Below are 22,469 nucleotides of genomic sequence, written 5' to 3'. Positions count from 1 at the left end.
TGTCTCAAAAAAAAAAAAAAGTTCTGCAGCTCAAACCAAGTTAATGTCTACAAATGTAAGCTATTGTGTAATGTGGGGCAGGGTGACTTGTGTTGTCCAAGGACAGAAAAGGAAGAGGTGAGAAGCAAGATGACTTTATATTGTATAAACCATCCTGGAAGAAATCAGGACATGTGGATACAGATTCTGTTGTCCTAAGCAATTTCCAGGTGAGCATTCTCATATCCACTTCAAGGGCAAACCTTGATTCTCCTTCCAGAAGGGAGTAAAAGCCCTTCTGATTTCCAAGCTCCCTTAATCCCAGGTCACTTGCAGAGCACTAAATCATGCTGAGGGTGGTTTCATGGGCTCCTTTTTTCCTCACCACTTCATTCTCGATTCCCCTTATTTCCTTGGTAACACCCGAGATCCTATACAGTAATCAGGAAAGGACACTTTTATTCCAGTACCAAAGATAAAGTGAAAAGTATACTTTTTGGTTGAGGTGACAACTTGGTTGAAGTGCAGTCAGTCAGCAAATGTGAAGGAAAAGGGGTTGGATCCTTCAGTTTTGCCGGGTAGAAAAGCTTGAAAAGAAGCCCCAGGGCAGGAACAGCAAACTCAAATGACCACAAGCAACTTACAACTAGCATTCCTAAGTATAAGGATGTAAAGAAAAAGTAAATCTAGAAGGAACTGTCCCTGTTCAGGTAGAGGTGATTTCTGTACTCTGGGAATTTAGGCCTAGTGTTCCCTGAATTTCTGGGCTTTTCTTGTTTGTTTGTTTGTTTGTTTGTTTTTTTAGAGAGAAGTTAAACATTTATAAATATTTGTGAAATCATCAGATTTCTACCTGTTGGCAATCAATTCAAAAAGTTTTACAACGCTTTGCCAGCTAAACAAAACACGTCTACAAACTAGATGGTCTATGGTACCATATAGCGATCTCTGCTCTGAAATCCTTTGATATCTGAGTTGGTGGGACCCTGGAACGTGAGGAGAAGTGATATGGGCTATTCAAATGCCCCTAAAAGGAGAGGATGTGCTCCTATTTTGTCCCACTGCTTAGGACTTAATGAAGATGGCAAGCCACCTTAGATCATGGGGACTAGCATAGAAGACGGGGCAGCAGTTGAAAAAGAGCCTGATTCCTAGATGGCCTCATGGAGCAGAGATTCCCTACTGACCCAACTGTCCAACTCCCTACTGTTACATGAGAAAGAAACAAACTTCCATCTTTATTAAGTCACTCTCATTTAGCTCTCTTACATCAGCCAAACCTACATCCTAACGAAGCCTATATTGTAACTTTTGCAACTTTCTTTGAGATTATCTGAAAGAAGTTTGGGGGAGAAGTAGATATACATGAAAATGATAATGGTCTGTGATCCCTATCCTTCAACTTAAAAAAAAATTTTTTTTTTTGAGACAGTCTCACTTTATCGCCCTCGGTAGAGTGCCGTAGCCTCCCAGCTCACAGTAACCTCCAACTCCTGGGCTTAGGTGATGCTCTTGCCTCAGCCTCCCAAGTAGCTGGGACTACAGGCGCCTGCCACAACGCCCAGCTATTTTTTGGTTGCAGTTTGGCCGGGGCCAGGTTTGAACCCGCCACTCTCAGTACATGAAGCCAGGACCCCACCCACTGAACCACAGGTGCTGTCCTTAAAATCTTTTTTTTTTTAATTCAAGTTCAAACTGGGTGGCACCTGTGGCTCAAGGAGGAGGGTGCCAGCCCCATATACTGGAGATGGTGGGTTCAAACCTGGCCCCGGCCAGAAAAAAAAAAACTGCAAAGATAATAATAATAATAATTCAAGTTCAAACTAATATAAATACTAAAATAAATAGAAAACCAGGCACAGCATTTATAATAGCATCTAATATCATGATGATTTTACATCATTTCTTCTACGAATAGTTTATTTTTTCATTTACAGTAGTTATTTATTCCACAAACGCTTATAAAAAGCAGAATTGTTTTAAATACCAGAAAAGAACACAGAAGCCATGTGAGGGACACTTAGGTGAATAAAAAAGTAATTCCTCTCTCTCAGGAGATCACAATTGTGGAGATAAAATATTTATTAAAAGTTGGCATGAAGCCAAGCACAGTGGTGCCCTTCTGCAGAACCAGCTACATAGGAGGCTGAGGCAGGAGGCTCTCTGGAGCACAGGAGCTCAAGGCCAGCCTGGGCAATGTAGTGAGGCTGTCTCCTAAAAAAAAAAAAAAAAAGGTGGCATGTGATAAGTGCCATGGAAAAGGTCCCAAGGAAGGCATGTCAGCTCAGAGGAGAGGTCTCTATCACCTCTGGGCTTTCATGACCAAGAGGTAGTTTGAGCAGGCTTTTATTCCATTATGCTTCAAAACAATATTACACTGGTAACAATATAGATGTGTGTTTATTAATGAATAGTTTGTATCTATTCTTCCAGATTCTGTCCTTAAATACATAAAAATTATCTTTACTTCATTATATTCACAAATATGTTTTACTGAGATTATGATCTTTTAGCAAATTTATCTCTGGGTATAAAAATTTCTTCCTTATTAATAATGAAATAAAGTAACAATGATATCCTTGTAGATTACAACTATTCTGATAAATGATTGCCAAAAAATTCCTTATTTATTAGGCAAACAGTGCCCCCTATTGACCATTGGATCCTATAAAAAACAATAAGCAACCTCAAACCTTTTTTCATCTTTGCTATGAATTAAACTATATATATGTCGTTACATATTTATATTATTATATCTAATTACAGACAATAGTATAATTTCTAAGGAAGCCATTTAGTGTTACCTTAATGGTATTCTGCGTGCTTTCTATGCTTTATTTCATGGAGTCGTGTTAAGTATTTTTGTTTGTTTGTTTAGGTATTCTTTTTTAAATTTTTGAGACAGGGTCTCATTCTGTCACCCGGGCTAGAATGCAGGAGTGTTATCACACCTAGTGTTACATATTTTGTAAATGATTAGGTCTACCGCAGTGCTTCCTGGCAGTTTTGTAAGATCCAAATTTTAGTTTTATGAATCTTCTCTGTCCCGTCTGATCCAGGTCGAATACGAAGGCTTAAAGCACGAGATTAAGCGATTTGAGGAGGACACGGTGCTGCTCAACAGCCAGCTGGAGGACGCCATCCGACTGAAGGAGATCGCCGAGCACCAGCTGGAGGAGGCCCTGGAGACTTTAAAGAATGAAAGGGAGCAGAAGAACAGCCTGCGGAAGGAGCTGTCCCAGTACATCACCCTCAACGACAACCACATCAGCATCTCAGTGGATGGACTCAAGTTTGCCGAGGACGGGAGTGAACCCAACAATGATGACAAGATGAACGGGCACATCCACGGGCCTCTGGTGAAACTGAACGGGGACTACCGGACTCCCACCTTAAGGAAGGGAGAGTCTCTGCACCCTGTCTCTGACTTGTTCAGCGAGCTGAACATTTCAGAAATACAGAAATTGAAGCAGCAGCTTATGCAGGTGAGAACTTTGCCGAGGGCCGCTAGAATGAATTTCTTGAAGATCGCGTGTAGCATGTTGTGGGGTTTCTCATTCTCGCATTTGAGTTCCAGGTCTGCTTTTTAAATATTGCTTCTTCCACCAGAAACTATGAAAGGACAATGTTTTAGGAAGACATGTCAGAAGGGGTATTGAAGAGAAATCTCTGCTTTGTATCCCTTTAAGGAACAAATTTCTTAAAGCCACAGATTATAATAGATTTCCATCAGGTCTGATTAAAAAAAAAAAAAAGACAGAATCTTGATGTATTTCTGACTAAAAAAGAAATCAAAAGCTTTACACACAAGTGAAATGACAGAAAGTACAGTTTACCATTACAAGCAACAATGAATATATTGTCTAGATCAGTGGTTCTCAACCTTACTAATGCTGCGGCCCTTTAATACAGTTCCTGTGGGTTGCGACCCACAGGTTGAGAACCACTGGTCTAGATGAATGGTTGCATTTCGCAGGAACACTTACAGCCTTAAAAGACATGAATTTTCTATATACACATTAGCCAGGATGCTGTATGACTAAAAATGGAGAACAGGTATAATTCTAAAACCAGGGTGGCACCTGTGGCTCAAAGGGGTAGGGCGCCAGCCCCGTATGCTGGAGGTTGTGGGTTCAAACCCAGCCCCAGCCAAAAACTGCAAAAAAAAAATCTAAAACCAAAGGACTTTTATTCCAAGCTAAGCCTTAAGTTTTTAGCTTCTTCAAATCGAATGTCTTGTGAAGAGTCCCAGGCTTCAACCATATTTCACTGAGAAATAGCTCTCCAGGTTAGCCTTCCTGCCACACCTGAGGCCAAGTTGTCTGAGGCCTGCAGCAGCATCACCTGGGGGCTTATTTGTACTACAGATTGTTGAGCTGCAGGTAAATTACGGAATCGGGAATCTGGTTTTTGTTAAGTGATTACATTTGGGGCTTAATCTTTCTCAGCCTTATCCTTCCCCAGCTGTTCTTCAGATACAGCTGATAATTAAAGTCTATGAAGACTCTGGCAACACTTATTTAAACATTTATTTAGACATTTTTATGTTAAACATTTATTTAAAACATTTTATTTTGTAATTATTTTTTATTTAATCATAACTTTGTACATTGACGCATTTATGGGGTTCCGGGTACTGCTTCAATATACAATGTGAAATGTTTACATTGAACTAACATATCCATCACAATTACACTCATTTCTTAATAGTTTTGAAATGTACCATTGCATCATGCACATTAAGTAAGGTCCCCCCAAATACCTTCCCTCCTCCCATATCCCCCCTCTCCTCTTCCCTTCTACTTTAGGGACTATAGTTATGTTTTGCCATTCGTATGCGTGGCAACACTTAACTTTTGCAGCACACAAAGCTTACAATTTTCTGTCTCCATGGAAAGGATGACTAGAAAATGAAAATAGAATATGTAAGAGACTTGAGAGCCAGTGAAGCTAATTTGTGAATAGATTTATTTTTAACACTATAGGAACAGTTAATATATCCTGCAATTTACCTGCCCAGTGCTTTTGGCTGCTAAAAGAATTTGTTCTCACAATGTTTAATTTGAATCAAGATAAGAGACTATAACCACAGGATGAAAATGAATGTTAGATAGACTTTCACCTGAAAGTCTACTTTTCTATGTGTTTTTGCTCAGTTTACACTGATATAACTAGGTTGATAGAAAACATGTTTCCTTGTGAAAAAGCTTTACTCGACAGATATGCTGAGAAAGAATTTGTTACCCCAGTTTGAATAGCGTTAAATAGAAGTAATATATTTTTTTGAAGTATTACATAGGTGGTTTTCAGAGAAAAAACTAGTGGGTTTAGGCTTTCTATTTCTTTTCTTTCTGTTTCTGCCGTGTGGAAGATACTAGGAGGAGAAGCTCTTATACATACAAATTTTCAACCAAGTCATCTATTGGCTGAAAGCTCAGAGCTGTTCTCAGATTTAGTTCTAAATGTGATCTGAATTGAGTAATGCAAAAGTCTTTTTAAAAATGGGAAGTTCAATAAAAAGAATGGTGGGAAGTAGAACACATTCTTCTTGGTAAAGCATCACAAGAATGGAGAAGCAAAAATCCAATTACTTAATTCTGATACGAAGGCAGTAGATGAGCTAATACAAGGGGTGTGGTAGGGGAATAAGGGAGCAGGAAGCGGGAGAAAGGAGGGGCGTGGGGGTTAGGGTGTGTGGCACACCTCTTGGGGACGGGACACAATTATAAGAGAGACTTTATCTAATAAATGCACTCAGTGTGTAACCTAATTCTTTGTTCCCTCAGTGAATTCCAAACAATTAAAAAAAAAAAAAAAAAGGAATAGTGAGGAACAAGTTCTTTTTTTTTTTTGTAGAGACAGAGTCTCACTTTATGGCCCTTGGTAGAGTGCCGTGGCCTCACACAGCTCACAGCAACCTCCAGCTCCTGGGCTTAAGCGATTCTCTTGCCTCAGCCTCCCGAGTAGCTGGGACTACAGGCGCCCGCCACAACGCCCGGCTAGAGGAACAAGTTCTTAGCAAGAGAGTGGTTCCCAGCAGTTCTCAACAGAGTGTCATTTGCATTTGGGATGGGACAATTCCTCATCGTCTGAGGGACTTTACTGATTTGCAGGAGGTTTTAGCATCTCTGGTCCCAACTCATGAACTGCTAGTTACATTTCCTCAAACCGATAGCCAGAAATGCCCCATGTATTTCACATCCTCTAAGGGTAGCCACTGTTGGAACATCATTCTCTACTCTCCTGTAACATAACACACGTGATACCTTCCTCATTAGAGTCATGAAACTTTATGAGTTAATATATGCCGAGTGCTTAGAACAGCCCCAGGCACAGTTAATGCTCAACAGTTATGAACTATTATCATTCTTTCCATTCTATAGGACCTTTAGTTTATTAAGTACTCACTTAATTTGGCTAGTATTATTAACCGTTATTTTTGGATTTTAGCACCAGACTGGTCATCTCAGAATGGGCTGATACAGGCACTGGTAAGAATATAGAAATAGTAAGACCGGGCACAGTGGCTTATGCCTGTAATCCTAGAACTCTGGGAGGCTGGGACCAGAGGATTGCTTGAAGCCAGGAGTTTGAGAGTAACCTGAGCAAGAGCAAGATCCTGTCTCTACAAAAAATGGAAAAATTAGCTAGGTGTGGTGGTATGCACCTGTAGCCCCAGCTACTTGGGATGCTGAGGCAGGAGGATTGCTGGAGTCCAGGAGTTTGACGTTGCTATGAGCTATGATGATGCCATGGCATTTTAGCCAGGGTGGCAGAACAAAGATCTAGAGGATCACAGCCCCAAAGTTTGCTCCAGATCTAGTTATGAAAATCGGGATCAACGCAGGAAGGGCTTTGCAGCTGCCAGCCTCACACCAACAATATTAACTTTTAATTTTTTTTTTTAAGGCAGAATAACCATTTGTCTTCTTGTCATCAGCATTTTTTAAAAGCATTTCCTAAGAATATATTTTATTCAAACTGCCGAGTACAGAGTGACAGAGTATATCTTCTCCTGAATTATTTTTTTCTTTTTCTTTTTGAAACAGAGTCTCAAGCTGTTCCCCTGGGTTAGAGTGCTATGGCATCACATCTCACAGTAACCTCCAACTGCTAGGCTCTTCTGCCTCCACCTCCCAAGTAGCTGGGACCACAGGCACCTGCCACAATGCCTGCCTATTTTTTGGTTGCAGCCATCATTGTTGTTTGGCAGGCCTGGGCTAGATTTGAACCTGCCAGCTCAGGTGTATGTGGCTGGCGCCTTAGCCACTTGAGCCATAGGCGCCGAGCCCTCCTGAATTATTTCTTTGTAATCTTGTTTTTCCTTAGCTATGTACCCCTTTGGGTTTAATTTTGTACATAAATTATAAAAATATTATAGGAGGCTCAACATCCATAACTCAGTGATTAGGGCGCCAGCCACTTGCACTGGGGCTGGTGGGTTTGAACTAGGCCCAGGCCTGCTGAAAACAACAATGACAACAACAACAATAAAAATAGCCGGGCATTGTGGTAAGTATCTGTAGTCCCAGCTACTTGGGAGGCTGAGGCAAGGGAATTGCTGAAGCCCAAGAGTTTGAGGTTGCTTGAGCTGTGATGTCACAACACTCCACCAAGGGTGACATAATAAAACTCTTGTCTCAAAAAAAAACAAAAATTAAAGGATACATTGCCTAGAATTTATTGTAATTGGCTTTTTTGTTAATGAGGGTTGAAAATAATGCAGAAATTCTGATAAACAATAGTTCTTACATTCTGTGAAACATATACTATGTCAGTACCACTAATCCCGAACATTCTGAGCCAGTCAAGTGCACTTTTGGTAAGGCTATCTGAAATGCTCGGGTCCAGGTGTGTTTTGAAATTAAATTTTCAGACTATGGAATGGTAATATGCAGCATATGCCATATATTAATATGTTGTGATATCCCCAGTGGATCAGATATAGCACCCAATGAGCAATAATATCGACGTTTCTATAATGTGTGTTCACATCAGGAGGAAAAAATGAGGGTCATAAACAGCCTCCCATAGTTGGGCGTAGTAGGGCTGCTCCAGTTTAGAGCTGTCTGAATATTGCCACCAAGTGAGTTATGACAAAACTTCCATTTCACACGTTGGATTTTGACACTTTGGCTGTTGTTAGGTTAGCACTTGCTAACACTGTTGGGCAGTTCTCAGTTGTGTATATTTCAGCTTATCGCATTGGAAGGTGACAACATGTATTTTTGCAGTCGCCTTATGTTGTAGGACTTATTTCGGTGTGGGTCCCCTGCACTGCATCTGAGAGAAAGCTGAGTGTCTCCAAAGCCAGCACTGGAGCTTAGTGAATACCCACAGTTTGTGACACTGTGGCAGTGAAGAAGCCCACAGGTAGGGGACAACACCCTGAACCAGGCAACATGCAGCATGTAAGTTTTTCCTCCTTTTGCTCATGCAGCATGTAAGAGTTTTTCCCTTTGATAGGAGGAATAAATTCAAGAGGTCTGTTCTACCACATGGTGACTATAGTTAAAAACAGTGAGTTGTATTCTTGAAAATCACTAAGAGTACAGGCGGCGCCTGTGGCTCAGTTGGTAGGGCGCCGGCCCCATATACCGAGGGTGGCGGGTTCAAACCCGGCCCGGCCAAACTGCAACCAAAAAAAAAAAAATAGCTGGGCGTTGTGGCGGGCGCCTATAGTCCCAGCTACTCGGGAGGCTGAGGCAAGAGAATCCCTTAAGCCCAGGAGTTGGAGATTGCTGTGAGCTGTGTGAGACCACGGCACTCTACCGAGGGCCATAAAGTGAGACTCTGTCTCTACAAAAAAAAAAAAAAAAAAGAAAATCACTAAGAGTAGATTTTAAGTGCTCTGACCACAACGTGATAGGATGTGAAGTGATGCATGATTAGCCAGTTTCCACAACGTGTATATATTTAAAAACATCATGTGGCACATGATAAATATATATGATTTTTATTTATCAATTAAAATAAATTAATTTCCTCAGAATTCTTTTAAAAAACAGCACACCTAAGCCATACCCTATTGGCCTTATCTTACAAGGCTTCAGTTATGCACATAAATTATGTTTTTCCCATCCAAAGGTGTGTACTTAACCTGGTTCCGGGGGGGAATACATTTATGATTCTGCCTTGGTTATTAGGAATGCTTCACTTCTCTGAGACTCATTCATAAAGGAGAAGTTAATAAATTAGCCCTACCACTAGTCTCTACCATGCCTTTGTTGGAATTATGAAGAAGAAAACAACAACAGCAAAACAGGTTCTCTTCTTCAAGGTATTATATTGCCATCTACACTACCATTTAAATAGCGCCTCCTGGAGTTGCATCACATACACCCTGCAGATGAATGCCTTGAAGCCCTAGTGATGATGCCACCCCTCCTTTATAGAATTGTTGTGAAGACCCAGCGGGATGATAAGTACGAAACTACGTATAAGTCACCAAATGTTACGTTCCTGTTCTAGAAACTGTCATCACTTTTTGAGGTGCCAAGAAAGTCCTCATTACCACTTTATATAAACATGAATCATGGACAGTATGGAGAAGGAAAGTGATGGTAAGCCTTCTCCGTAATTAGGGACAATTATATGAAATTTTTTCATATAATTATGAAAATTAGAGGGAAATAGTTTACTGAACTGTATGTCCTTCTAGGTTATGAAATAAATTACAAGAATATTTTAAATTTTGCTAATCATGCTAATTTCACATAACACAGGAGTCTATGCCCCCCCCCCAAAAAAAATACAGTAAGAGAACATTTTATTAACCTAAGGGTCCATGTAAACTTGACAATGTTCCTTGATAGTGAACAGCTCAATTAGTGTCGTTATTTATTCACTAAGAGAAAATTTTCAGGGTATGACTGGATAAATTATTTTGACATTTTGGTGCCCTGAAGTCCTCGTTATTTCAAACACATTATAATTGACATTTTCCAATGACAGGCAAGTACCTTAATTAGTTTTATTAGAATGAAAATAAGATCTGTCTCGAAAAAGTAACTCAATTACTTAACCTATTTAAAGGAGTCCTTTGTGCTTCTGCTGAAATTTCTACCTTTGATAAATAGCCTCTGTTGAGTGGCACCTATGGCTCCAGGAGTAGGGCACTGGCTCCATATACCGGAGGTGGCAGGTTCAAACCTGGCCTCGGCCAAAAATTGCAGAAATAAATAAATGAATAGCCTGTGTTTAACTTTACATCTGCATAAAGTTAAACCAAGCAGGAGAAAATACTTTGGATTTTTTTTTTCAGTATCACATTGAATACGTAATTACATATGTAGTGTGAGAAAACAGTCATATTTCTGTGAAACTGAAATTAATATATTCTGTTGCGTTCTCATGGATGTGGAAGAAATACACTCATTATATTTAGATCCACTCTAGTAAAGGCAATTTTAATTTCCTTATAATGAGTAATGTAAGTGATGGTGGCAATTTGCCATATGACCCTTAAGAGTTGAAAGCAGGGTGGCGCCTGTGGCTCAAAGAGTAGGGCACCAGTCCCATATGCCGGAGGTGGCAGGTTCAAACCTAGCCCCGGCCAAAAACTGCAAAAAGAAAAAAGAGTTGAAAGTAATTTATGTATGTACAGGTGGCCGTAAAGTTTGTGTTCAGCTATATATTTTCATAATTGGTTGGTGCTGATAACAACTGTATGGGGTACATAGTATTATTATCCTCATGTTATAGGCAGAAACTAAGGCACAAGGATGTTATGTCATTTGACCAGAGTCAAAAATCTCTTCGGTAGAGTTGCAAAACAAAGAATTAAAATATATTATCTCTCGGGCAGCGCCTGTGGCTCAAGGAGTAGGGCACTGGTCCCATATGCTGGAGGTGGCGGGTTCAAACCTAGCCCCAGCCAAAAAAAAAAAAATATATATATATATATTATCTCTGCTTAAAGACTTATAGAATATTTATAGGATAAAATTAATTAAATCAAGATCGGTTAGTGCTTTCCTGGTACAGTGAAGTCCTTTATAAGCATAATCAGGAGAAGAATCTAAATGGTCTTTTTTAGAACACCTCTATGTCTATGGAGGTATAATTCACATACGATATCATCCACCTTTTTAAAGTGATTTTTAATATACATATTCACAGGATTGAGCAACCATCACCAGAGCCAATTTTAGAACATTTTCATCACAGCACAAAGAAACCAAGCATCCATTAGCAGCCTCTCCCATTTTCCTGGAACCTCCAGTCCTAAACAACCACCAATCTACTTTCTACCTCTGTAGATTTGTCTCTTGTTGACATTTCATATCAATATTATGCACTATATGGTCTTTCATGACTGACTTCTTTCACTTAGCTTAGCATTTGCAAGATTCACCCGTGTTGTAACATATTAGCACTTTATTACATTTTATTGCCAAATAATACTCCATGGTATAGATATACCACATTTTGTTTAACCATTTATTGGTTGATGGACATTTGAGTTGTCTACATTTTTAGCTACTATGAGTAATGCTGCTGTGAACATTTATGTGCAATGTTTTATGTGTGCGTATGTGGTGTAATTCTCTTGGGTGGAATTTTAGAGGTGGGATTGCTGGATCATATGGGATGCTTTACCTTCTGAGGAATTGCTAGTCTGGGAAAACTGTTTCCCAAGTAGCTATACAATTGTATATCCTCACCAGCAGTGCATGAGGGCTCTCATTTCTCCACATCCTTACCAGCACTTGCTGTTATCTGCCTTCTTGATCATAGTCATTTTAGTGGGCATGAAGTGGTATCTTGTTATGGTTTTTTGTTGTTTGGTTTGGGGTTTCCCCCCCTAGAAAAACATAATGGTCCTGGAATTGTTATGGTTTTGATTTACATTTCTTTGATGAGTAATGATGTTGAGCATTTTTTCATGAGCTTGATAACCATTTGTGTATCTTATTTGGGAAAATGATTATTCAGATCCTTTGTCCATTTTTTTTCAGTTCTCTTTTTATTTCTGAGTCGAAAGATTTCTTTATTTAGATACAAATCCCTTATCAGAGATTTGCAAATATTTTCTCCCACTCTGTGGGCTATCTTTTCAGTTACTTGATGGTATCCTTGGGGAGTGCGATTGTTATTGTTTGTGTTTTGGGGGACAGGGTCTCACTCTGTTGCACAGACTGGTGCTTAGTCACTATTCACAGGTGTGATTACGGCACTACTGATCTCCTGGGCTCAACCAGTCCTCTCACCTTAGCCTCCTAAGTAGCTGGGACTACAGATGCATTCCACTGCACCCAACTAAAAAGTTTTGAACCTTGGTCCTTATACTTTGGGTATTGCATGTGGGTATTCAGTTGTCCAAGCATCATTTATTGAAAAGACTGTTCGGTTCTTTCTCCCACTGAAGGGTCTTTGCACCTTTCTCAACATTCAATTGGTCATAGATGTATGGGTTTATTTCTAAACTTTTCAATTTGATTCCATTGGTCTATATCCATTCTTGTGCCGGTACCACATTATTTTTATTATTGATATTTTATAGCAATTTCTGCAATGGGAATTTCACTTTTTCTTTTTTAATTAAGAACTTTTCCCCAGATTGTTTTGGCTATTCTGGATCTTTGCATTTCTGTATGAATTTTATGATTAGCTTGTCAATTTCTGCAAAGAAGCCAGCTGAAATTTTGATAGGGTTTGCATTGATTATGGAGATCAATTTGGAAGTATCATCATCTTGACACCAAGTCTTTGGTCTAAGAACAGAGATGTTATTTATGTGTTCTTTAATTTCTTTCAACAATGCTTCACAATTTTCAGAGTACAGGTGATCCTCAGTGATCCTCAACTTAACAATAGTTTGACTTGCAATTTTTCACCTTTACAATGGTGTGAAAGCAAAAGGTATTCAGTAAAAAAACACACTGTGAGCATCTATATGACCCTTCTGTTTTTCCCCAATTTATTTATTCTATGTAAGATATTCAACACTTTATTATAAAATAGGCTTTATTTTACACGATTTTGCCCAAGTATGGGCTAATGTAAGTGCTCTGAGCACGTTTGAGATGGGCAAGGCTAGGCTATGATATTTGATAGGTTAGGTGTATTAAGTGCATTTTTGACTTACGATATTTTCAAGTTATGATGGGTCTGCTGCATTTGATCTTAGCCAAAGGCCCAGAAGCAATATATTGGACTATAACTCCATCGTAAGTTAAGGAGCATCTGATACATTTTGCACTTCTTTTGTTAAATTTATTCCTTAGTATTTTCTTTTCTGAGTAGTATAAAAGCAGTGGCTCATTCCTATAACCCTAGCACTCTGTCTGGAAGGCTGAGGCGGGATGATTGTTTGAGCTCAGGAGTTTGAGATCATCTTAAGCAAGAATGAAACCATGTCTCTACTAAAAATAGAAAAACTAACCAAGCGTTGTGGTGGGCACTTGTAGTCCCAGCTACTTTGTAGACGGAAGCAGAAGGATTATTTGGGCCCAGGAGTCTGAGGTTGCAGTGAGCTAGGCTGATGCCAGGGCAGTGTAGCCTGGGGCAACAGAGTAAGACTCTATCTCAAAAAAGAAAAATTGTTCTATTCATTCATTTTCAATTGTTCATTGCTAGTATTCAGAAATACCGTTGGTATTCATATATTGATCTTACATCCTGCAACATTATATACTTATGGGTTTATGTGGTAGATTCCTTAAGAATGTCTATCTACAAGATAATGCCTTCTGCAAATAAAGGTAATTTCCCTTTTCAATCTACATATCTTTTATTTGATTTTCTTGCCTAATTTCCCTGCCTAGAACTTCAGTATAGTGCTGATTGAAAGTGGCAATAGCAAATATCTTTTTCTTGTTCCTGATCTTAGGAGGAAAGTGTTTGGTCTTTCCCCGTTAGTGTGGTATTACCTATGGGTGTTTCGTAGATGCCCTTTATTGGGGTGAAGATGTTTGCTTCCCTTTACCGGACGTGGTGGCTCACACCTGTAATCCTTGCTCAGGTTGGTCTCGAACGCGTGAGCTCAAGTGATCCACCCACCTTGGCCTCACGGAGTGCTGGGATTACAGAATTGAGCCACATGCCCTGCCTGAGACATTTCCTCGTGCCTGACCCTGATAAATGCTATAACTCATATATATATATATATATAAATACATTTATGTGTATATTCATAGTATATTACAATTTTTGGAGATGATTCCCTATTATTCCATTGATTTCACCAGAAATGTATTTGGTATGGAAAGCAGTATCATAATACAGAGGTTACACACACACGAAACAGTGTTATATTCTGGAGATGCTGTCATGAGAACCTATAAATTTATCTTTTTAGACTTAGAAAATGTTTGTTAAATCTGAACTGGCAGCGTGCAGATTGAATACTGTTCTAAAGGCATTGCCTCATTCATCATAAACCAGCTTGAGACACATTCAGCACATTTGTTTTGATCCAATTTTTATTTTATCCAAAGGCTTTTCACATTGAAGGGCTTTTTGGAAACAGCTGTATCTGTAATCATGTATACTAATTGAATAATGTGTAGACATTTTAGAGCAAATTTGCTTAATTTTTAAGGGAAAAAGAAAAACAAAAAGACTTCTGAAATAATCCATTTTCAAGAGATTGTATATACTGCAAATATTAGAATACCTCGGAGATTTTCCATTTCCTTTGTGAAAAATTCAAATAGCTTGGCTATTCATCAAATACCATATTACACAATTCCTTAGCTTTTTCACTGAAAATTATTGCCCAATAGACTGGGTAAATAAATTCATCTCCACCTAGGGAGATACAATCTGTTACAAACTAATGAAACCCAGTTAAGAGGATTTGCATTCAAATAGAGCCTCAGTTCTGAAATGAAACAGTTGCTTTTACACATGGCAGATACAAATTTGTGAAAAACAGTTATGTTTGCCTTGTAAAAGCATTTTGGCTATGGGAATTGAACCACAGCTAAGCAATTGTTAACAAAGGCTAATGTTATAATACCTTCAGCATCGAGTTGGCTGTCTCGGTTATGAGAATGTTCCCACGAGGCAGGGAATATTATGTGCGTTTTGTAGATTGCCAGGCTGAAGCTTGCTCAGTATCACAGAGCTAAGTGAATGCTGGTCCCAAGATTTCACTCTAGAGTTCACTGATGCCGTAGCCCTCCTTTTTTTTTTTACCTACAATAATTATCCTTGGGAATACTTTGGGTTTTGTAGCCGTACTGTATAATTTATGAATTATGTTTCTATTAGGCAAACACTGTGTTGTAAAATCAAAGCCACAACTTAAACGTCACTAAATAATAATTTGAAATAACAAAATTGTATTTCAAGTTCTAGTATGTGTGACCATACGACACTGGTCCTTGGTTTGCTCCATAGCACAGAACAGTAAAAATGATTGTGCAAGCTGAAACAAACTTAGTGGGGAAAATTACAAGTGTTTTGTGATCTTTAAAGTTTTTTGTCAAACATTAAAAATTATCTTACCGTTGATTATGCATGTATAGAGAAGTGAAAAAAATAATGGAACTACTTAGTACTTCATGATTTAAAACATTAAGGATATCAAGAGTTTATATTTTATTTCTTTTAAAAACTTATCCAGAATATTTTAATCTTGCCTTTTTCTCATCGTGTTGTGACACTCAGCGAGAACTTTTCACGCCTTGGCAGATTGTCATACTCATTTCTTCTGGATCAGCTTCCAGCATTTTCTCCTCTGCACTTTCAGGGTCTGGAGATATCTCTGAGAGGACATTTACTGTGTCAGCCTCTCTTCCTCTGGGACGTTTTCATCCTTTTTGAAACAGCTACTCTAGTGTTCTCATTTATGTTGATAAAGTTGCCTTCACCAGGCTCATGTGGCTGGACATCTAAAGTCCCTCAAACAGCATCCCTGTCAACATCCCGCCGTTCACCTCTTCCCTTCGTAACTTCAAATCTCATTCCCACATCGTCACTCTCTACTTCCTTGCTGCTCTTTCTTTCTTTTTGTTCTAATTCATTTTTGTAAAATATCACATGGAGTTAGCACTAGGAGATAAGAAGATAACACAACTGTGAGTCAGTCCCTGTTGGACTTTAAGTGATGTGAGACCAGCCATTAATCATGATGTTACATAGTGATTCTATAGACTGAAGAGCCAGCAGCAAAGATGGGACTTCCTGCATGGCTCACAATTCACATCTCTGGTCATTGGAATTTGAGCCATGTTTTGGGTGAGGGGGCTGATGGTTTTGTGTTGTTGCTTTTTTTGGTGACAGTCTCACTCTGTCACCCTGGGTAGAGTGCTGTGCCGTCATCAGAGCTCACAGCAACCTCAAACTCCTGGGCTTAAGCAATCCTCCTGCCTCAACCTCCGGAGTAGCTGGGACCACAGGCTCCGGTCACAGTACTGGTTAGTATTTTTAGTAGAGACTGAGTCTTGCTCTTGCTCAGGCTGATCTCAACTCTGGAGCTCAGAGGATCCATCCACCCTAGCATTCAGGATGCTAAGATTATAGGTGTGAAACAGCACACCTGGCCTGGGGCTGGTGTTTTAACTGTGCATGTTGGAACCTTGCCAAGTGAGGACTGTCTGAACATGATAGTTAATGGGGATATAAAGTTCCACAAAGGATCATAAAAATACTACTCTACCGTATTATAAATTTACATATACATGTACATCAATAGCCTAAAGTAATATACTAGTTTTAAGATATTAGTCATATTACTTGCCTTCCAGGAATTTAGAAGAGTTTGAAGGGATTTAATGTATGATCCAGGAAGTTTGAAGGTTTGAATTGATACCTTCCTCTAGTTATAAAGACATTCAATGTCAAGCCATTGTCCTTAAAGTAGGTCTCGTGATAGCTTATTAGAAATGTAAGAAGAATAAATAGCCGGGCGTTGTGGCCGGCGCCTGTAGTCCCAGCTTCTCGGGAGGCTGAGGCAGGAGAATCGCTTAAGCCCAGGAGTTGGAGGTTGCTGTGAGCTGTGTGAGGCCACGGCACTCTACCGAGGGCCATAAAGTGAGACTCTGTCTCTACAAAAAAAAAAAAAAAAGAAATGTAAGAAGAATAAATGCAATCAGTATAACCTGGTTCTCTTTACCCTCAATGAATGCCCAACAATTAAAAAAAAAATGTAAGAAGAGGCTTGGTGCCTGTGGCTCAAGCAGCTAGGGTGCCAGGCACATACATCTGAGCTGGCGGGTTTGAATCCAGCCTGGGCTGCCAAACAACAACGATGGCTGCAATCAAAAAAAAAAAAAAAATAGCTGGGTGTTGTGGTGGGCGCCTGTAGCCCAGCTACTTGGGAGGTGGTGGAGATAGGAGAATTGCTTGAGCCCAGGAGTTGGAGGTTGCTGTGAGCTGTTATGCCACAGCACTCTACCCAGAGTGACAGTTTGAGGCTCTGTGTCAAAGAAAAAAAAAAGTAAAGAAAAGAAGAAGTAATTGCACAAGGATATGTACAGCATTAATACCTCTTATATAAGGAAAATATAAACAATATTATTTTCTTATTGAAAACATATTTACATTATAAACATGTTAAAGCTCCTAATTCATAATATTGATTACCCGTCTGGAGGGTGAGGAAATAATTTTTAAAATTCTCAGATTAGTGAATTGCCTGAGTTCATGAATTCGAGACCAGCCTGAGCCAGAGCCAGAGTGAGACCTTGTTTCTAAAAATAGCCTGGCATTGTGGCAGGCACCTGTAGTCACAACTCCTTGGGAGGCTGAGGCAAGAGAACTGATTGAGCCCAAGAGGGCTATGACGCCTCAGCACTCAAAAAAAAAACCTCAGGTAATAATTTCTTACATATCTATGTTTAATGAGACAGTATTTTATATGAAGACCTGAGTGTTTTCATTATACAGTAATACACACCACTTGTATCCATATATTAATAAAACTATCATGTTATTCAAATTACTAATTTTTAAAATTCTTATTTTGTATCAAAGTAATTGAAATGATTTTTGAATTGTTCTTTCAGCCCTAAAACTATATATTTTCTGAACTTCATATTAAAAACTATCAAAGTAGGGGCTGGGTTTAATGGCTCACACCTGTAATCCTACCATTCTGGAAGGCAAAGGTAAGTGGTCTCCTGAGCTCAGGAGTTCAAGACCAGCCTGAGCAAGAGCAAGAAACTGTCTCTAAAAAAAACAGCCGGGCATTGTGGCAGGTGCCTATAATCCCAGCTACTCGGGAGGCTGAGGCAAGAGCATTGCTTGAGCCCAAGAGTCTGAGGTTGCTGTGAACTATGATAGCACTCTACCTAGGGTGACAAAGTGAGACTGTGTCTCAAAAAAACAAAAAGCCCCTTCCAATTTAGTACATATTTATTTGGGGGATTAAATATTTATTCTTCAGGATATGGTTAAGGTTCTCAGCATTATTTAGTAAGTTAAAACCTTGGATTTTAAACCTGATTTAAGGTTGAGTTGGGGAAAGAAAGGCCCCTCGAGATGGTCACTTATCCCATAGGAGGTGAGAAATAGATGTGCTCTAAGGCTTTCAAAATAAAGGGAACACCAAGTACTACGCTTATCTCTCAAAGTCATGTTGTTTTCTGCAAGGTGTTAAAAGAGGAAAATAAGATTGTTTGAATAACATATTAAGTTTCATGAGTGTATGTGTATAATGCAAGTGAGTTTGGTTGGGTAACTACTCACAGCGTAGTATTTTTAGAATCATGTACTTCTAGATTGACTTACCAGAACTGCTAAAATAAGAAAACACAAATCCAGGGCGGTGCCTGTGGCTCAAGTAGTAGGGCACCGGTCCCATATGCCGGAGGTGGCGGGTTCAAACCTAGCCCCAGCCAAAAAAAAAAAGAAAACACGACTCCAGTTTAATTTGAAATAATGGGAACATTGGCTGTGCTGCAGTGACTTTAAATGTTCCATACCTGGCTTGAATGGATTGCGTTCATCACTGGCATCACATTCAAGTCTGATTCAAGACCTTCTTTTGCCCTTGCAGGTAGAGCGGGAAAAGGCCATTCTCCTGGCCAATCTGCAGGAGTCCCAGACGCAGCTGGAACACACCAAGGGCGCGCTGACGGAGCAGCACGAGCGGGTGCACCGGCTCACGGAGCACGTCAACGCCATGAGGGGCCTGCAGAGCAGCAAGGAGCTCAAGGCCGAGCTGGACGGGGAGAAGGGCCGGGACTCGGGGCAGGAGGCCCACGACTACGAGGTGGACATCAATGGTTTAGAGATCCTCGAGTGTAAGTACAGGGTGGCAGTGACTGAGGTGATTGATTTGAAAGCCGAAATTAAGGCTTTAAAGGAGAAATATAATAAATCCGTGGAGAACTACACGGAAGAGAAGGCCAAGTATGAGAGTAAGATCCAGATGTATGATGAGCAGGTGACGAGCCTTGAGAAGACCAGCAAGGAGAGTGGTGAGAAGATGGCCCACCTGGAGAAGGAGCTGCAGAAGATGACGGGCCTGGCCAATGAAAATCACAACACCCTCAACACTGCCCAGGATGAGCTGGTGACGTTCAGCGAGGAGCTAGCGCAGCTTTACCACCATGTGTGTCTGTGTAACAATGAAACTCCCAACAGGGTCATGCTGGACTACTATAGGCAAAGCAGAGTCACCCGCAGCGGCAGCCTGAAAGGGCCCGATGATCCCAGGGGACTTTTGTCCCCACGATTAGCCAGGCGGGGTGTGTCATCTCCTGTAGAAACAAAGGCCCCATCGGAACCAGTTGCGAAAGAAAACACAGAGCCCAGCAAAGAGCCGAGCCCCACTAAGACCCCCACGATCTCTCCCGTTATTACTGCCCCACCATCCTCGCCAGTGCTGGACACGAGTGACATCCGCAAAGAGCCCATGAATATCTACAACCTCAATGCCATAATCCGGGACCAAATCAAGCATCTGCAAAAAGCTGTGGACCGGTCCTTGCAGCTGTCTCGTCAGAGAGCGGCGGCTCGGGAGCTGGCTCCCATGATCGACAAAGACAAGGAGGCCTTAATGGAAGAGATTCTGAAGCTGAAGTCGCTGCTGAGCACCAAGCGGGAGCAGATCGCCACGCTGAGGGCCGTGCTGAAGGCCAACAAGCAGGTAATCGTGTCTTCCTGACAAAAAGATGTTGTCACAGCTGTCTTAACTAATTTATTCCTTAATTTTGTTGAGTACCCAGTATCAAGAGGAGAGTTCAGATGCTTGGTCAGTGGTGGACCAGGATATGATAATAATGATTTTTAAACGAGCAAATGAATGAAACAAGAGAATAGTTATCTCCACCGAGGTGGAGGCAGAGGTGAGGAAGTTAGAGCAGGGAGGGAGCAGAAGAGCCAGCCGCAGGTGTGGGAGGCAGCTAGGCAGTCTAAGCTGAAGCCTGGTGGTCAGGGAGTACAGAAACCAGAGGTGGAGGGGGCAGAGCAGGCTGGCACGGAAACTTGCACCCACCAGGGAAACACAGCAAGGGGGACAGACACCCTGCGGGGGGCCCAAGCAGAGGAAGTCTGGGTGCAGATGGGGTAAAAGAGGCCTGACAGCCAATCACTAGACCCTCGCTTTGGGGCTGAGAGCTTCAGATTCAAGACTTCTTTGGTTTCTAGGGATATAGTGAGATAGAAAAGGGGTGTCTTGGCTGTCCCGTAGCATAGTGGATACAGCACCAGCCACATACACAAGGCTGGTGTATATGAACCCAGCCCGGGCCAGCTAAACAACAAGCTCAGGAATTTGAGCAAATTCCTGCCTGAGCTCAGGAATTTGAGACCAGACTGAGTGAGAGCAAGACCTTTTCTCTGAAAACAGCCAGGCGTTGTGGTGGGAGCCTGTAGTCCCAGCTACTTGGAAGGTTGAGGCAAGAGGATCACTTGAACCCAAGAGTTTGAGGTTGCTGTGAGCTGTGATGCTACAGCACTCTACCGAGGCGACAGACTCTGCCTCAAAAAAAAAAAAAAACGGTGTGTGTGTGTCTGTCCTTCATGCCAGATCTAGAGACAAGGGTATGAGATAAATGGTTACATCCAGGACTAGGGATGAAGGACAAGACAGCTGTGGGGGGAACAGAGTGATATAAACCGAGCCAGGCATATTGTTACCAACAAATTAATAGTTGGGAGCTGTATCTCCAAGCAAATGACAAGAGAGAGAGAATGAGAATGAGGTCTAGTCTGCTAGCGACCATGTATTTGAAATATTTAGGTTCAACCGGGATGTTAATTCACCTGGGTCAGAGCCTAAGCAATAGGGAGCTTCTCCTAACCGTAGACCTTGTCCTCCTGGAACAAGTAGCACGGTACAACACGAAGCTATCTGACTCATTCCTAGATCTCCGTGATGACTGAATTCGTTTTCCACCCTTGAGTTTTACCTGAGTGGGACGCTGTGAAATACAGACAGGAAAATACTTTTAACCTTTGTTTGGTTTACCTGAAAAAAAAAAAAAAAAGCCTTGAAAGTCCCCTCATTGAGAAGGGTGCTGAATAAATGTCGATGTTGATAAAGGGTAGCTATAAGGCATCAGACACCTTTCTGCAAATGTGAGCAGTGCCAGTGAGTGGAAGGGCGTTGGAGCTCTTCCTCTGGAAAGGAGGGTTAGTTTCAGATTCACAGCACTTTCTGCGTTGTCCTCTTCTGGAGGAGACCAGGCCATTGATATCTCATCTACAAAACAGCTTTGTAGGCTTCATCCTCGGTTCCCATAAATCCATTGCTATAAATTGTCATCTGTGCCATAAGCAATAATATTATTTGCACCATAAACAGTATTACTTTATATAAACATAAGAGAAAAATAGGACTTTATTTTATGCCTTCACTTCAGAGAAATAGGAGAGATTAGAGTGAATGAAAAAATTGTGAGAGAGCCTGGCACGGTGGCTCGGGCCTGTAATCCTAGCACTCTGGGAGGCTGAGGCAGGTAGATTGCCTGAGCTTGGGAGTTGGAGACCACCCTAAGCAAGAATGAGACTGTGTCTCTAAAAGTAGCAGGTATTGGCTTGGCACCCTTAGCACAGTGGTTACGGCTCCAGCCACATACACAGAAGTTGGCGGGTTCGAACCTGGCCCGGGCCAGCTAACCAACAATGACAACTGCAACAAAAAGTAGCCAGGCGTTATAGTGGGTGCCTGTAGTCCCAGCTACTTGCGAGGCTGACGCAAGAGAATCACTTCAGCCCAAGAGTTTGAGCTTGCTGTGAGCTGTAACGCCATGCACTCTACCAAGGGCAACATAGTGAAACTCTACCTCAAAAAAAAAAGCTGGTGTTGTGTTGTGGTGGACGCCTGTAGTCCCAGCTACTCAGGAGGCTAAGGCAAGAGGATCACTTGAGCCCAAGAGTTTGAGGTTGCTGTGAGCTGTGATGCCACAGCACTCTACCCAAGGCGACAAAGTGAGACTCTGTCTCAAAAAAAAAAAAAAAAAAGGAAAGAAAGAAACAAATCGTGAGAGATCTGACTCCAGTTTGAGGTTAGAATAAAGGAATTTCTTACCACTCTGCTGTAATCCGAAGACCCAGTGATTTGGAGTATGCCTGAATGACCAGTGCCTTAT

The 22,469-nt window shown here is 41.0% G+C and overlaps 1 protein-coding gene across 5 annotated transcripts in view; it reads left to right on the top strand.

The window, feature by feature from the left end:
• BICD1 (BICD cargo adaptor 1) overlaps window positions 1–22,469 on the top strand; it is a 239,463-nt gene that overhangs the window by 172,224 nt on the left and 44,770 nt on the right. For all 5 annotated transcript variants that reach the window (XR_008373394.1, XM_053557043.1, XM_053557042.1 and 2 more), the window contains exons 4-5: window positions 3,039–3,464; window positions 18,929–20,023. Coding sequence is in view for 4 of the 5 variants with exons in the window: in XM_053557043.1 (XP_053413018.1) it covers window positions 3,039–3,464; window positions 18,929–20,023 (1,521 nt within the window). In the remaining variant the exon portion in view is untranslated. The remainder of the gene's footprint in view (window positions 1–3,038; window positions 3,465–18,928; window positions 20,024–22,469) is intronic.

Source organism: Nycticebus coucang, chromosome 12 (genome assembly GCF_027406575.1).
Source record: "Nycticebus coucang isolate mNycCou1 chromosome 12, mNycCou1.pri, whole genome shotgun sequence".
NCBI classification, from domain to species: domain Eukaryota; kingdom Metazoa; phylum Chordata; class Mammalia; order Primates; family Lorisidae; genus Nycticebus; species Nycticebus coucang.
The sequence above is the reverse complement of the archived record's forward strand: the minus strand, read 5'-3'. Positions and strand labels throughout refer to the sequence as shown.